Genomic DNA, 13,011 nt, shown 5'->3' on the forward strand with positions numbered 1-13,011 from the left:
TCAGGTGTTCGTTGTACAGCGACGTCAACTTTGCATTTGGAAAACTGATTGGATTTTTGGACCGGACAAACACAGTCAAGGCCATGCTAAGACGGATACTTCAAATGGTAAGCTCGTGATGCGCCAAAGTCAACTGTTTTGTCTTCTGTGTGGTTAAAACGAGTCGTTTTCGTTTATAGACACAGGCCTGTGCTTGTGTGTTTTCATGGTGGGGACGCACCTTTTAAAACACAGCGTGTTGCGGGTGGGTGGGCTTTTTGTTGTTAGCCCACGGGAGTTCTTCTATTCAGAGCAAACACCGCCACCCCGCCAGATCGTTGTGAACAAATCAAGCGCTTTATGTGTGGGGTTGACATAGCTAGCTATAAAATGCTAACTCGGTTCGGTTGATTGATGCTAGTGTTGACAGGGATGTAGCAAGCTAACACACTGTCTGTCTATATAATGCAGTAGCAAACTAATTGGCTTACATGTCCGTCCACCTTCACAGGGTCAGTGAAGTAAGGAATAACTTAGCTAGCTAATGTGCCTGGTCGCTGAATCGTTTTATTTTGATGGTTTCCGTTTATGGTTAGCTCCCCATGTTATAGCGGTTTGTTAATTCATCGTCCACTGATCACAAGCTAACGCTGACGTTAGCCACAGATTCACTGTTTGAAAGTCCAGTGTCAGCTGTCTGACCGCAGCATAGTTTGATGTAATGAACGTATCCTGATATAAATGGTTACATGGTTCTTTGGATAAATCACGAGCTCGTCACTTAACATACAAGTGTAGGTAGCAGAGGTTAGCCACCTGGTTAGCTCCTAATTAGGACTACATTTACCACAGGGCATTGCCAACGCTAACGGCATCATTGTGTACACTTTGTAGTCCCGGCCCAGTAAGCTTGTTCAGTATTCACACATTGTAGATAATAACAAACATTATCACAGGTTCATAGTGAACTATCTGATTAAAGAGGGTCCACTCCTTAAAATTAGTCCTTCATATGAAGAGGATTTGGAACCACTGCTTAGATTAATAATATAGTGTAACACACCTCAATCTGTAGAGCACATTGCCAAGGCACTGATTAGATGATCATCATCATGTTAGAACTGATGAAAAGATGTGATGATTTTAGTACTCACCAAGTAGATTTCAACATGTTTGAAACTGTAGCCTTAATGGTGAAGTAGGTAGACAAAAATCATGTTGTCAGTCTATTTCAAGAATTCCTTAAAAAGGTTTTATTATCCACAATACCTGCACTCAGGGGAAGGGGATTTAAAATTGTACTTGCCACAGCCAACATTTATCCTGTATCTGTCAGGTGGCAGGTCATAATTTAATTCTCAGCAAGTCTTTTATTAAATCTAGTACATTTTTATTTGTATGTTGAGTATTATTTTTACTTTGGTGAGGTCTGTGTAGTGCTGTGTTGCGCATGTAGTTTGTGTGAACTGGGTCAAAGATTGTTCCATGATGCAAATGCGCAGCCTGCCTTCAAAGTGGTGTCTGTCAGCCCTCCAAACAGCTCTGAGATGAGGCAGTTCAAAGTCCAACACCCACACCCACATTGTCACCTATTCATTCATGGTGACAATCACCAGCCCTAACAACCCCTTGTTTATGAATGGACACCAGCGGCATGTCCACTTCATATGTTTGTGCTACAGGCCAGTGGACTGAGCTGGTTTGGGCTGATTTTTCTAGTTGGGTTAATATAACCTAGCTAATTCCCTGTCACATGACCACATTGTATTTTAAAGGTGCAGTAATGCATGAATAAACACTTACAGCCAGATGCAGCAAATTCATGTTTACAGCCAGTTAAATGCACAGTTATATCTGGAAGGTCCAAAGCACAGACTGTATTGAGAAAACTAAGGTACTTTCTAAACATATAGACAACACGGTTATTGGAAAGAAAGTGTTTGGGAAAAGATTAACTCTGAAAGAAGACGGTATGATGAGTGATGTAAGAGGGGAAGCCATCATACGAATTGTTTGGTGTAAACAAAACACTGCACACTCAGATCCCCGGACCTACACCATCATGGCTACCATAAAGCCTGGTGGTTGGTCCCAGCATCACACACTGGAGATGGTACTCTGCAGGCGGCAAAGGAAGGGGTTGTTAAGATAGAAGGACAAACAGGACAAATCTTGTAGTTTCAAAACAATAATAACGCTTATGTGGCGTGGACCGACATGTATCCAAAGTACAGCTCAAAACTTGGACTTGAAAACTGCAAGTGATTCTTATAACTTTCATAAATATTAAACAAAATGTCCACGACAGATCCACTATTCTACCGTGTCATAAAACCCTAATTACATTGGCTTTGTCGTAAAAAAACAACATAAACTGAGGAAAAGCCCAACAGAGATTTAATACTCTACGTCCAAACTATGCTACATGCAGCAGCTGCGGGGAACTGGTGTCAGTACGCTACACAATGTTGTTATTTCATGATACAACTGTCTAAAATAAACCTACTTCCAAAAATAAGAACAATAGAGCGTAGCAGGGTGGAGTCTGTTTCATAAGAAGTGTTAAAGCCTTATTAGAAGAGCCCAGCAGCCATGTTGTTTTTGAGACGTGTAAGGCCAGGACTCTGCTGAAGGAGTGAAATACATTATTGTTCACTTGATGCATTATTTAACAAGATGCAAACAACAAAAATGAAAGATCATAAGTACAAGAGTCAGAACATGATAATGATGCTTTTATAGATTCAAACTAATGAAGTCTGTTTCCTCCTCCTCAGACTCCTGGGAAGGGAGGCTCCCAGAACGCAGAGTCAGAGCAGCCCAGCACAGACCTAAACCATGACCAGACATCGGAGGTAACGTGTCCCCCTTTGCTTCATTGATAACTTTTTATTTCCTGCCCTGCAAGCTTGACTGATGGTGTGTTTCTGCGTTCAGGGCTTCATCTGTCCTCAGTGCATGAAGTCTCACAACTCTGCAGAGGAGCTCTTCAAGCACTATGAGCTCTTCCACGATACCGGAGACCTGCCCGCTCACGTGGCCCCCACTCGGTGAGACATCGAGATGTTAATGTCAGATTAATTATAGCAAAGAGTCTGACCTCATGGTGCACTCGGAATGCTGCTTTGAGTTTTTAACGCTCTTTTTCTCCTTCAGGGAAGACCTTACAATGCTGCGGCAAGAGGTTCAGGACCTGCACGCATCTCTTAAGGTATTGTTGTGTTTCCTAACCCAACAGAGGTGTGTACACAGTCCATTCTTACAAAGGCCTGAGTTTGTTAGTGTGTGTGTGTTTTCTAGGAGGAAAGATGGTTCTCTGGTGAGCTCAAGAAGGAGTTAGACAAAGTCCAAGGACACCTGAAGCAAGTAATTCCTTCAAGATATTTGATCTGATCACAACAAAATGTAATAATCAAGTAAGACAGGATGGCATTGCTTACTCTTACTGTACATGTTTCTCTCTCTCCCTTGATCCCGACAGAACGACGGGCAGCCGGGCTCAGACGACTCAGGTGGGGGACTTAATATTTAAAATGCCTGTGAAAAAGACAGCAAACATCAATTACTCATAATGCGTGGTGCTCTTTTTCTCAGCCCTCGAAAGGAAGTTAAATGAAGCGGAGACGGAGAAGTTCAACATCAAGCAGATGAAAGACCTGTTTGAGCAGAAGGCTGCCCAGCTGGCCACAGAGATAGTAGGTTAGTGTGGGGCGAGGGGGCTGGGAGGCCTTTTAACAACACTGAAGAAGTCTGTTACTCGACCACTGTAAAGCTCAATCCATCCATTGTGTGCTGTGTGGTGTGAGTCGTTCATTCTTCAACGTCACAGCCTAAAGGCCTTTTACACTGATAATATTTCCTTAAATCAGTTTTGGTTTATTTGATGATTTCAACAAGTGAGATGTTTGTGTTGTTTTGATTTTGATCTTATAAAAATGTTTGAATCAGATTTAAAGTCCCGCTACGATGAGGAGAAGAGCCTGAGGGAGGCCGCCGACCAGAGGCTCGCCAAACTGACCGAACAGCTGCAGAAAGAGAAGCAGGACAACGAGAGACTCCAAACAGAACTGGTACAACACACGCACACTTTCTGTTTCTTCTCTTCTCACTGGTCCTTTCACTCACTGTTGTACTTTGTATAGACCCTTCTTCTTTTATTAACGCTGTGCTTTGAAGTTTGAAAGATGATTCACCACCATGAAATCTGTTTGGCTGCGAGCTGTTTGGTGGAAGAATCGGAGCAGATCTCACCCAGGCAATCCCGTCACCGTTGTTATAGAAACATGAAACAAGACTTCATCCAAAGACTTAAGTTTATCAAAAGAGCTAAAGCGTACCTTAAACTGCAGCTTGTGGTTGCACTTTTATGTTTCCTGAGTGCTTTAGAGGGGTTTCATACAGAAATACAGCCTCTATTCTTATGCATCAGTCTTTTGAAAAACCAGTCTTAAACAGAATTGCATTCTTCCAAATCTTTCGCATCTTGTAACATGCATGGCTGCAGACAACACCAAAGCTCTTTCTTTAATTTTAACACACTGCTTCCGCTCTGCCCCCTAGCTGCAGCGACCGGGAGTGGAGGACGTGGAGGTGCTGCAGAAGGAGCTGGTGCAGGTCCAGACACTGATGGACAGTATGACCCGTGAGAGGGAGGACGAGTCCGAACGCCTCAAGAGCCACTACGAGCAGCTGCAGGCCAATTACACTACCTCAGAGGTGAGGGGGAGAAAAGTTATCATGTTTTGGAGTCATGTACAGCTCGGCCGGATCTATAACTTCTTCCCATCAGGTTCTTAATTGGCTGCCACTCTTCCACCCTAAATAGTTCTTGTCACAATCACACGTGCAGTGATTCAGTTCACATAATCACATAAAAGTTTGTTGTGTAGATGTTGAATGTAGTGTTTTTGTTTTTCACTCTTTCTGTGTCAACAGCTGCACGTTTGGCTAAATAGAGCTTTTACATTTCAAGTAAAAACAAGCTCTGAAATAACTTTTAAAGGGACAGTTCGCCGATTTTTAACCTCAGTCCTAACATGCTATTATAAGGAGCTAATGCCATTATGGTAGGAAACAAATTGGCAATTTGGCTCTGTGCCTTTGGAGGACGCTATGAACTTCTCCAATGGACCCTGGAAAACCTCCGCCAGACTACGTAAAACGCATCATCTGGTGGAGGCCAGGGAGCTTGCTAAACTACACATCCTCAATCTGGGACGCCCGCCTCCGATGTCATGTCTCGTTCAAAATCGTCAGGTTTGAAATGTAGACTGCAGACCTGAAGATTTTTTAGACGATCCACGGGTATATTCTCGTCGTATTTCGGATTCTGTACCGCTCTGAGCCGTTGTGTGGTAGTATTTCACTCCAGCGTCTCTCGCTGGGCTGTTCCTTTTAGAGGGAGGGGTGCAATGCACGCTGGGTGTTGTAGGAATGTAGAATGGGCAAAACCACGAGATGTTTGTACAACTTTCTCCACAGCTATATCGCCAATTTCAAATAGTATTGCTTCTATCGATTACAGAGAACACCAGCTTTGACTGACAGTGGCTTTCTCCAGGGGCAAATTGCTCCTTTAAAATAGTTTGATGTACTGAACTTATGTCATACCAGATGTCTTTGTGCCTTACTCTCACTAATTAATTCAATGTGAATAATTCAGCCTTATTTCCTGCATTTTTGATCCCAAAAGGAAATTAGTTTTTACAGAGCTTAGTCAGGCAGCAGGAGAACCTGAACGTCTCATTCTGCACTTTTCTGCTGATTCTTATGTTTCGTCCTTTTATTTATTCCCTTTAGAATTTAGTAAAAATAAGTTGTTTTTTTTACCTTCTGGTTTTTGATCCGGTAACAGCTCTGTGGTTTGCAAACAGTCTGAAACAGAGGCTGTAATTCACTGAGGTTTAAAAAGTGTGAGCCTGGTGAATGTTTTGCATCTGAAAGGCAACAGTAAAAATGAAGGTTTTGTTTAGTGTGTTCTACTTAATGCTGTCTTTATAAGATGCTGTCAAGAGTTTGTGATAAACTGTCTCTTATCCCTGCAGCACCTGCTCTGTGTTGCAGTTTGGCCTGTTGTTGTTGCTGTACCGTCACTTACCTTTGTCTGTGTCTCTTTCCCCTCTCGTCTTCTTCACATACTGTATCCCTCTCTACTCTTTCTTCAAGATTCGTAAACTGGAGGTAAAGATGTCGTTTAATTAAATTTGGCCCCAAATTTACTTTTCGCTTTTTCATTTCCTCTAAGTTTTAAAAGTTTTGGAGAGTTTTTATTTTAAAAGCATGTTACCTCTTTGTGTTTTTGTGAAACTGAAGGCTTTTTGTTTCTCCTACATGTTGGGTTTGTTTCCTTTTTTATGTCAGTCCTTCACAGTGATGCTTCCGTCCTTTGAATGTGCACTAAAGAGCTTGCAAACAGATTGTAACATGTTTTTCTCTTATGTTGCAGATGACCATATCCCAACTAAAAGCAGAGCTGGAGAAAGGTCCGCAGGAAGCTGCCGTCTACACGCAACAGATCCACCAGCTGCAGAGCAATTTGAATAATTTGCAGCAGCAAAGCCAGGTAACACACAAGCGCACACACACACACACCATCAGAACCAAACTACTACAATTATAATGTGACAGTTTGTCATTCGGAGCAGATTTCTAAAGGCACCAACATGCCTACCTCAGCCTCTTCTGCACATTATTCAGCATTAGATTGTGTTCTTCTCCTTCCCTTATGTTGACCTGTCCTGTTGGCCGTCCTTTTTCTCTGTTGCTCATCTTGCAATACTCTGCTGTCGCCAGCCGTCTTCGGTGACAAAGACGTTTTGATTAAAAAAACCTCACACACGGTTCTATAATTAACCCAGCAGGGGGGGAACTCCACATGTCACTTGAGGCGAAATGAAATCTCAGGTAACTGCAGTGGGGCAACGGGAACTGGGGAGCGGAGGCTCAGCGAGATTAAATCCTCTATCAGGCACGTGCGTGCCCTCCCAGCCAAGTAGGTTTCTGGTAAGAGCGGGATCCCACTCGCTCCATGCTCCTCCTCACAATAGGATAGGATACCCTAAGACCCGAAAATAAAATAGAAAATAGACTAAAGTGTTGTGCAGCAGACAATAGCCCCTCATACACTGACATTTCAAGGTGGGATTATTACGCCTCTTTTACATTTTGTCTTCTATGTAGAACGAACGTAGGCAGAATGGTGGGGCGAAGTCTTTCCGGCTCTGAGCCGGCATCTGAGGTAGTAACAGAGGCGTAACAGAGGCGCCGTGTGTGTGCATGTGAAGCACACACTGTTTACACCTCGCCCACGTTTTGCTTCCGCAATGCCTGAACGCCATGTAAAAACGCAAACCGGGGCGACTTTACCCCGGCGTTGCTTGGCCAATGTATAATGTCAAAGGCTGCATGACGGCGGAGCTTTGTTACGGCGCTGAGGCAGAACCGCAGGGTAAAAAGGGCTTTTGAGACACGAAGGATCAGGACTAGGGAGAGACAGGTGAACGACAAAAAGGGGTTTCATTGGTCTGTAACTCCAGGATTAGAGAGGAGAGACCCAGCAGGGAGCTGCGACAATGACACAGAGAAGGACGGCAACAAGGCCGTGAGGAGGAGCGGGAGGGTTGTTAACGTTGGCCGGCTGCTTTGGTGGCCCAAAGATATTTACTAAACTTCTGTAAAGTCCAGGTGTCCTGTCACACTCCCTAGTTAACGGCACACTCCTCTATTAACAACATTTTGTTCTTTATCACCCTGTTGCCAAGTTTACTGTCGGCTGCAGGGCAAGTGCTGTACTCCGAGTCCTGTGTTGTAAACCTTCCCCTAGAAATGCCATACCGCTCTTTACTCAGGACAGCCTCCTACTCTTTCCATAACTCGTATGACATGAGGAGTGGGTGTTACAGCTTCTGTCACGCGAACTGTTTTAACATGGGCTCATTAAATGGGGCTAAAATAACCTTACCTTTACCCACCATCCATCTTTATCCTTTTTCATGAGACCCTGCTTCCTGAAGGTATTTTAGAAAAACATGCTTTACATGCTGTTTTCCCCCACTAACTGTCTACTATCTTTAACTCCTATTCTAAGACAACTTTCAACCCCATCATCTGCCTGATGTTGTCCTCTCGCCCTCCAACAGGGCCTCTCTGAGAAGCTCGCACGTAAGGAGAAAGAGTATCAGGAACTGGAGGAGCGTTTCGGAGCTGAGAAGGCTGCCAGGAAGGGAGCTCAAGGCAGCCTGAGGGAGAGGGAGCTGGAGGTTCAGGAGCTCCAGGCTCGGGCTTCGGGGACAGAGGCCTCCCTGCAGAAGGCCCAGGCGGAGCTCGGAGAGAGGGCGGAGGAGGTGGCAAAGTTGAAGGGTGAGATCACGGAGCTGGAGGTGAAGCATGCGGAGCTGAAGGTCGAGAGGAAACAGATGGAACATCAAAGAGAAGAAAAAGAGAGCCAAGGTGCTCAGCAGCAGACGGAGATCGGGCAGGTGAGCCAGGAGGTCAAAGGTCACAATGCAATCAGGATGATTTACACAAGCAGTTTATATACAGACAAAAGAAGAAAGTCACCACCATGAGCACACTTCAGTATCACCTGTAGGTGTCCATTAGGGTTCAGGTGTGGTGACTTAATAACGGAGCAAGCAAAAGAAAACTCTAGAACTACAGAAGAGACAAACAAATACATCACCAATAATTGATGCACAAATATCATGCAGAAAATTCCATGCTCCATTTCCTCATTCAAGTATTGACTCAATCATCGCCCCTCTCTCTGTGCTGTCTCCTAGCTGCACGCTAAGCTGCTGGAGGCAGAGAGGCAGCTGGGCGAGGTGCAGGGTCGTCTAAAAGAGCAGAGGCAGCTGTCCGGGGAGAAACTAAAGGACCGCGAGCAGTCAGCGGCCGACCTGCAGCTCAAACTGTCCCGCACAGAAGAACAGGTACGCTTCGGATGAAAGTTTAAACATCAATCAGGGAAACTGTAGAACAGACAGAGAGAGCATCTGAACATGAACGTGTCTAATGTCTCAGCATGCATCTGAACATATAAGGTATGCTGAAAGATATGCGGGCGATGTTTCGGTTAGTAGAGTTCAAAGCATTAGCAAGTTAACAATGCATTAAGACATAGTGCTGTTTTTGTTCTGCTTCTGCAGATGAAGGAGAGTGCCAGTAAGAACACAGACCTGCAGCACCAGCTGGAGAAAGCCAAGCAGCAGCACCAGGAGCTGCAGGCGCTGCAACAAAACACGAACGGCAAACTCCGCGAGGCGCAGGTACGGCTCACAAGAACACTCCTCTGATAAACAATGTTGGGGCAAAAAGCCCCGAACGGCTGTGCATTGTAAGAGATAGTGCTCGAGTCTTTTACTAAACTTTCAGGTGATAATTCTGCGGTAATAGTTTCCTCATTAAGGGCGGCTGTGGCTCGGTGGTACAGTCGATCGTCTTTCAATTGAAGGGCTGGCAAATGCTGCAGTCTGCACGTCGACTGCTGCAGTCTATAAGTCAAAGTGTCCTTGAGCAAGACACTGAGCCCCAAATGACTCCCAAAGGCAGAGCCATCGGTGTGTGACTGTGTGTGAATGGTTAGTTAGATCCTGATTGGAGATTGGCTCTTTGCATAGCAGCCTCTGCCAACAGTGTATGAAAGCTTCCCTTATGTGTTATATTACTGTAACTAAAACAAGATAAGACAAAGTGGCCTTTGAGTAGGAAATGTCATCAATTTGTCATAACTGTTTACAACAAAAAGATCTACAGTGCATCTACATATAAACCTCACACACGGCATGACATAAACATTTCTGCCAAATGACCCAATGTCACCTCTCTGCTATGCTGGCCTGCCCCCGTGCTGCAGAATGACCTGGAGCAGGTGCTGCGTCAGATCGGAGATAAGGACCAGAAGATCCAGAATCTGGAGGCTCTGCTGCAGAAGAGTAAGGACATCGTGAGCCAGCTGGAAACCGAGAGAGACGACCTGTGTGCCAAGATCCAGGCCGGGGAGGGAGAGACGGCTGTGCTCAACCAGCTGAAAGAGAAAAACCATGCACTACAAGAACAGGTGGGTGCACACACACACAGGCACAAACACACTCTTAAAGGTTAGGTCTACAACCAAAATGTAGATAAATTTAGCTCAATGTTTTATTCATCTAACAATGATAACATGGGAGACATCTGTTGGTTCATTTTTCTGTCTTTGCGTCTGTCTTGAAGGTCACACAGTTGACAGACAAGCTGAAGAACCAATCAGAGAGCAACAAGCAGGCCCAGGATAACCTTCACGAGCAGGTCCAGGAGCAGAAGACCCTGCTGCGATCGGCCCAGGACCGAGCCCACACCCTGGAGACGTCGGTCACTGAAATCACCACCCAGCTGGCTGACAGCAAGGAGAAAGTAGCCCAGCTGGACGCTCAGGTAAACTTCTACACAAGCATGTCATGTAGTGGGGTCATTTATAGTGTTTTATGGTTTTGTATTTATAGACTTAAAGAGACTTTCCTTTTCTCTTCAGCTGAAGGCAAAGACAGAGATGCTGCTGTCTGCAGAAGCAGCCAAAGCTGCAGTGAAGGCAAACCTGGAGAACAACCTGGAGACGGCTCAGCATGCGATGCAGGACAAGCAGCAGGTTAGCGCCTTCAAAAGTTGGCTTAAACACAGCACACTATCCCTTGTACTGTACCATATTCCTAACCTATGTGTTTTCATGCCCTTGCTCTACCCCTCTCTTATCCTGCACCTTCTCCCCACAGGAGCTGAATAAAGTTCAGAAGAAGGTGGAGGAGCAGGCCCAGAGGCTGAAGGAGAGACAGGAGCAGTGCACGCAGCTGGAGACCGGCCTGAAGGAGTGCAAAGACAAACTGATGGCTTCAGAGCAGCGTGTCGAGCAGCAGGAGGGGCTCAACAAGGTCTGTGATGATTGTTAGTGCCTGGTACTTGACAGAAATCTAGTCCAGCACACCAGTTTTATAAATGAATCTGCTGCTCTCATCTGACAGAAATTGGAGTCGCAGGTTGTGGAGCTGCAGGCCACTCGGGACCAGGCGCAGCAGGAGGTGCAGAAGCTGCAGAAAGAGGGGTCAGAGGTTAAACGGAAAGCCAAGGAGCTGCAGCGCTCGCTGGAAACAGAGAAAGCAGGGTGAGATTAGCTATACTGGTGCTTTACTTTATATTCTAATGTAGGTACAGTTGAATTTATTCCACTTTAAATGGTTTCCACTCTGTTCAGGGCTACAACACTACAAGAGGAGTTAAAGGCAAAAGCAGCCACTCTGAGCGACATCCAGCAGCAGCTGGGGCGCAGTGAGCAGGACAAAGCTGCTCTGAAGGTGAATCTGGACAAGGTGACACAGGAGGGGAAGACGAAGCATGCAGAGCAGGACAGGAAAGCTCAGAGCCTGGCAGCAGACTTACAAAAGGCACAGCAGGAGAAGGAGGCTCAAAGGAAGGAGCTGGCCTCGGCGCAGGAGAGCCTAGGAAAGGCTAACGAGGCACTGAAAGGGAGTCAGAGTCAGCTGGAGGCAGAGAGGAAGAACCATAAGTCAGCCATGGGGGAGAAGGTAGGTCCAATAAGCTTCAGTGAAAAACAACAAATTACAACACAGGGACTTCAGTAACACGAATCTGTTTAAATCCTCAGGAAAAGTCAAATGAAAAAGCCAGACAGGAGCTTCTTAAGAGCAATGAGGCCAACACTAAGGCACTGAAAGAATCTAAAGAGCAGTTGGAGCGGATGAAAGAGGTAAGACCTGCAAAAAAACTATGGAAGATGAAGCTTTATTGTTTTGGATGTAACACCTAAAAGGCCTGATTCATGTCAATAATATCAGGCAGAGAAAAAGTTGAAGGTGCAGCTGACCACTTTGGAGCAGCAGCACTCAAAGACGCAGGAGGTGCTGAAGGGAAAAGAGAACGAGTCGGAGAAAGTGCGGGCACAACTGAAGACGGCCCAGGGGTCCTTTGAGGAGGAGGCGAAGAAACTGAAGAGCAAAGTGGCAGAGTTACAGGAAGTTAATGTCAAGAAGGCAAGTAGCATTTTACACACACTGTACTTAAACACATGCCACTTATAGACGATGGATATTAACTGAATGTGGTTGTGAAGTGATGTGTACAATGGCAACCTGAAGACCTACAGTGTGCATGTATTTACGCATGTGTGTATTTGACTCCTGAATCTCCAGGCGGAAGAGGAGAGTAAGTTGAGGGAGCAGGTGTCCCACGGCCAGGAGAGCCTCACCAAGCTTCAGTCAGACTTCTACGGCAAGGAGTCCGAGGTCTCCGCCCTGCGTCAGGACCTGAAGGTGGGTTAATGCAGACTCATAGTGGCCTGATTTGATGTTTAAATTTCTCTCTTGAGCCTCCTCACTGAGTGACCTTTCTCTGGCTGCAGGCGTCAGAGGAGAAGCTGAACTCGGCTCAGGAGGAGCTGGCTGCCAACCGGACCCATCAGACCGGTTTGGAGGCTCAGATCCAGGAGCTGCAGACGGGCCGCGGCTCGTTGGAGCAGGAGCTGGCGAAACGGGAGCAGCAGCTTCAGCAGCACGAACAAACGCTGAAGGATCTGCAGAAGCAACAGGTCAGATGAGCAGATATACGCACATAGATACAAACACCAACGTGACTTGATGTGTTCATGTATCGTATCATGTGCGTTCATCTCCAGGGTCAAACAAAGGAGGTGTTGGAGAAGGAGAGGAGTAAAGTGGAGGAGCTGAACAAAGCTAAGAGTGTTCTGGAGAAGAATAACACGAGACTCACGTCTGAATTAAAAGCACTAACAGAGAAGGGCGAGAAGGTAAGTCACTTTAATAAAATCTTAAGCGTTTAAGTGTTTGTATTGATTTGAAGGGGAGAAGACAGGCTGGATTATACCTCAGAGGTGAACCTGGGCTAATGCTATTTTATTTCCCCTACTGGCCTCAATGACCTGCTTCCCATGCCTGTGTCTTATGTAAACAGCTTAACAGGGGAAGTGCGGGTCACCAGGGCAGCATTCTTCAGTTACAGCTGGTTATTTGACTTTGAAGTTTAACC

General features: G+C 45.7%; 1 protein-coding gene across 2 annotated transcripts in view; it reads left to right on the forward strand.

The window, feature by feature from the left end:
• The window catches only part of eea1 (early endosome antigen 1), an 18,922-nt gene continuing 5,911 nt past the window's right edge, over positions 1 to 13,011 (forward strand). Inside the window, exons 1-25 of one of the 2 annotated variants that reach the window (XM_069685736.1) lie at positions 1 to 107; positions 2,757 to 2,834; positions 2,917 to 3,029; positions 3,136 to 3,190; positions 3,280 to 3,345; positions 3,461 to 3,491; positions 3,574 to 3,678; positions 3,928 to 4,049; positions 4,540 to 4,695; positions 6,145 to 6,159; positions 6,425 to 6,541; positions 8,118 to 8,456; positions 8,760 to 8,909; positions 9,126 to 9,245; positions 9,833 to 10,036; positions 10,192 to 10,392; positions 10,490 to 10,603; positions 10,728 to 10,883; positions 10,974 to 11,113; positions 11,204 to 11,534; positions 11,615 to 11,716; positions 11,805 to 11,999; positions 12,159 to 12,278; positions 12,368 to 12,553; positions 12,641 to 12,772. In XM_069685736.1, the coding sequence (XP_069541837.1) occupies positions 84 to 107; positions 2,757 to 2,834; positions 2,917 to 3,029; positions 3,136 to 3,190; positions 3,280 to 3,345; positions 3,461 to 3,491; positions 3,574 to 3,678; positions 3,928 to 4,049; positions 4,540 to 4,695; positions 6,145 to 6,159; positions 6,425 to 6,541; positions 8,118 to 8,456; positions 8,760 to 8,909; positions 9,126 to 9,245; positions 9,833 to 10,036; positions 10,192 to 10,392; positions 10,490 to 10,603; positions 10,728 to 10,883; positions 10,974 to 11,113; positions 11,204 to 11,534; positions 11,615 to 11,716; positions 11,805 to 11,999; positions 12,159 to 12,278; positions 12,368 to 12,553; positions 12,641 to 12,772 (3,372 nt within the window). In that variant the 5' untranslated portion in view covers positions 1 to 83. The remainder of the gene's footprint in view (positions 108 to 2,756; positions 2,835 to 2,916; positions 3,030 to 3,135; positions 3,191 to 3,279; positions 3,346 to 3,460; positions 3,492 to 3,573; positions 3,679 to 3,927; positions 4,050 to 4,539; positions 4,696 to 6,144; positions 6,160 to 6,424; positions 6,542 to 8,117; positions 8,457 to 8,759; positions 8,910 to 9,125; positions 9,246 to 9,832; positions 10,037 to 10,191; positions 10,393 to 10,489; positions 10,604 to 10,727; positions 10,884 to 10,973; positions 11,114 to 11,203; positions 11,535 to 11,614; positions 11,717 to 11,804; positions 12,000 to 12,158; positions 12,279 to 12,367; positions 12,554 to 12,640; positions 12,773 to 13,011) is intronic. The other variant, XM_069685737.1, reaches the window with a different exon arrangement.

The sequence above is a fragment of the Semicossyphus pulcher genome, unplaced genomic scaffold (genome assembly GCF_022749685.1).
Source record: "Semicossyphus pulcher isolate SPU_LCO1_2020_fin unplaced genomic scaffold, fSemPul1.0.p SCAF_8, whole genome shotgun sequence".
NCBI classification, from domain to species: Eukaryota; Metazoa; Chordata; class Actinopteri; order Labriformes; family Labridae; genus Semicossyphus; species Semicossyphus pulcher.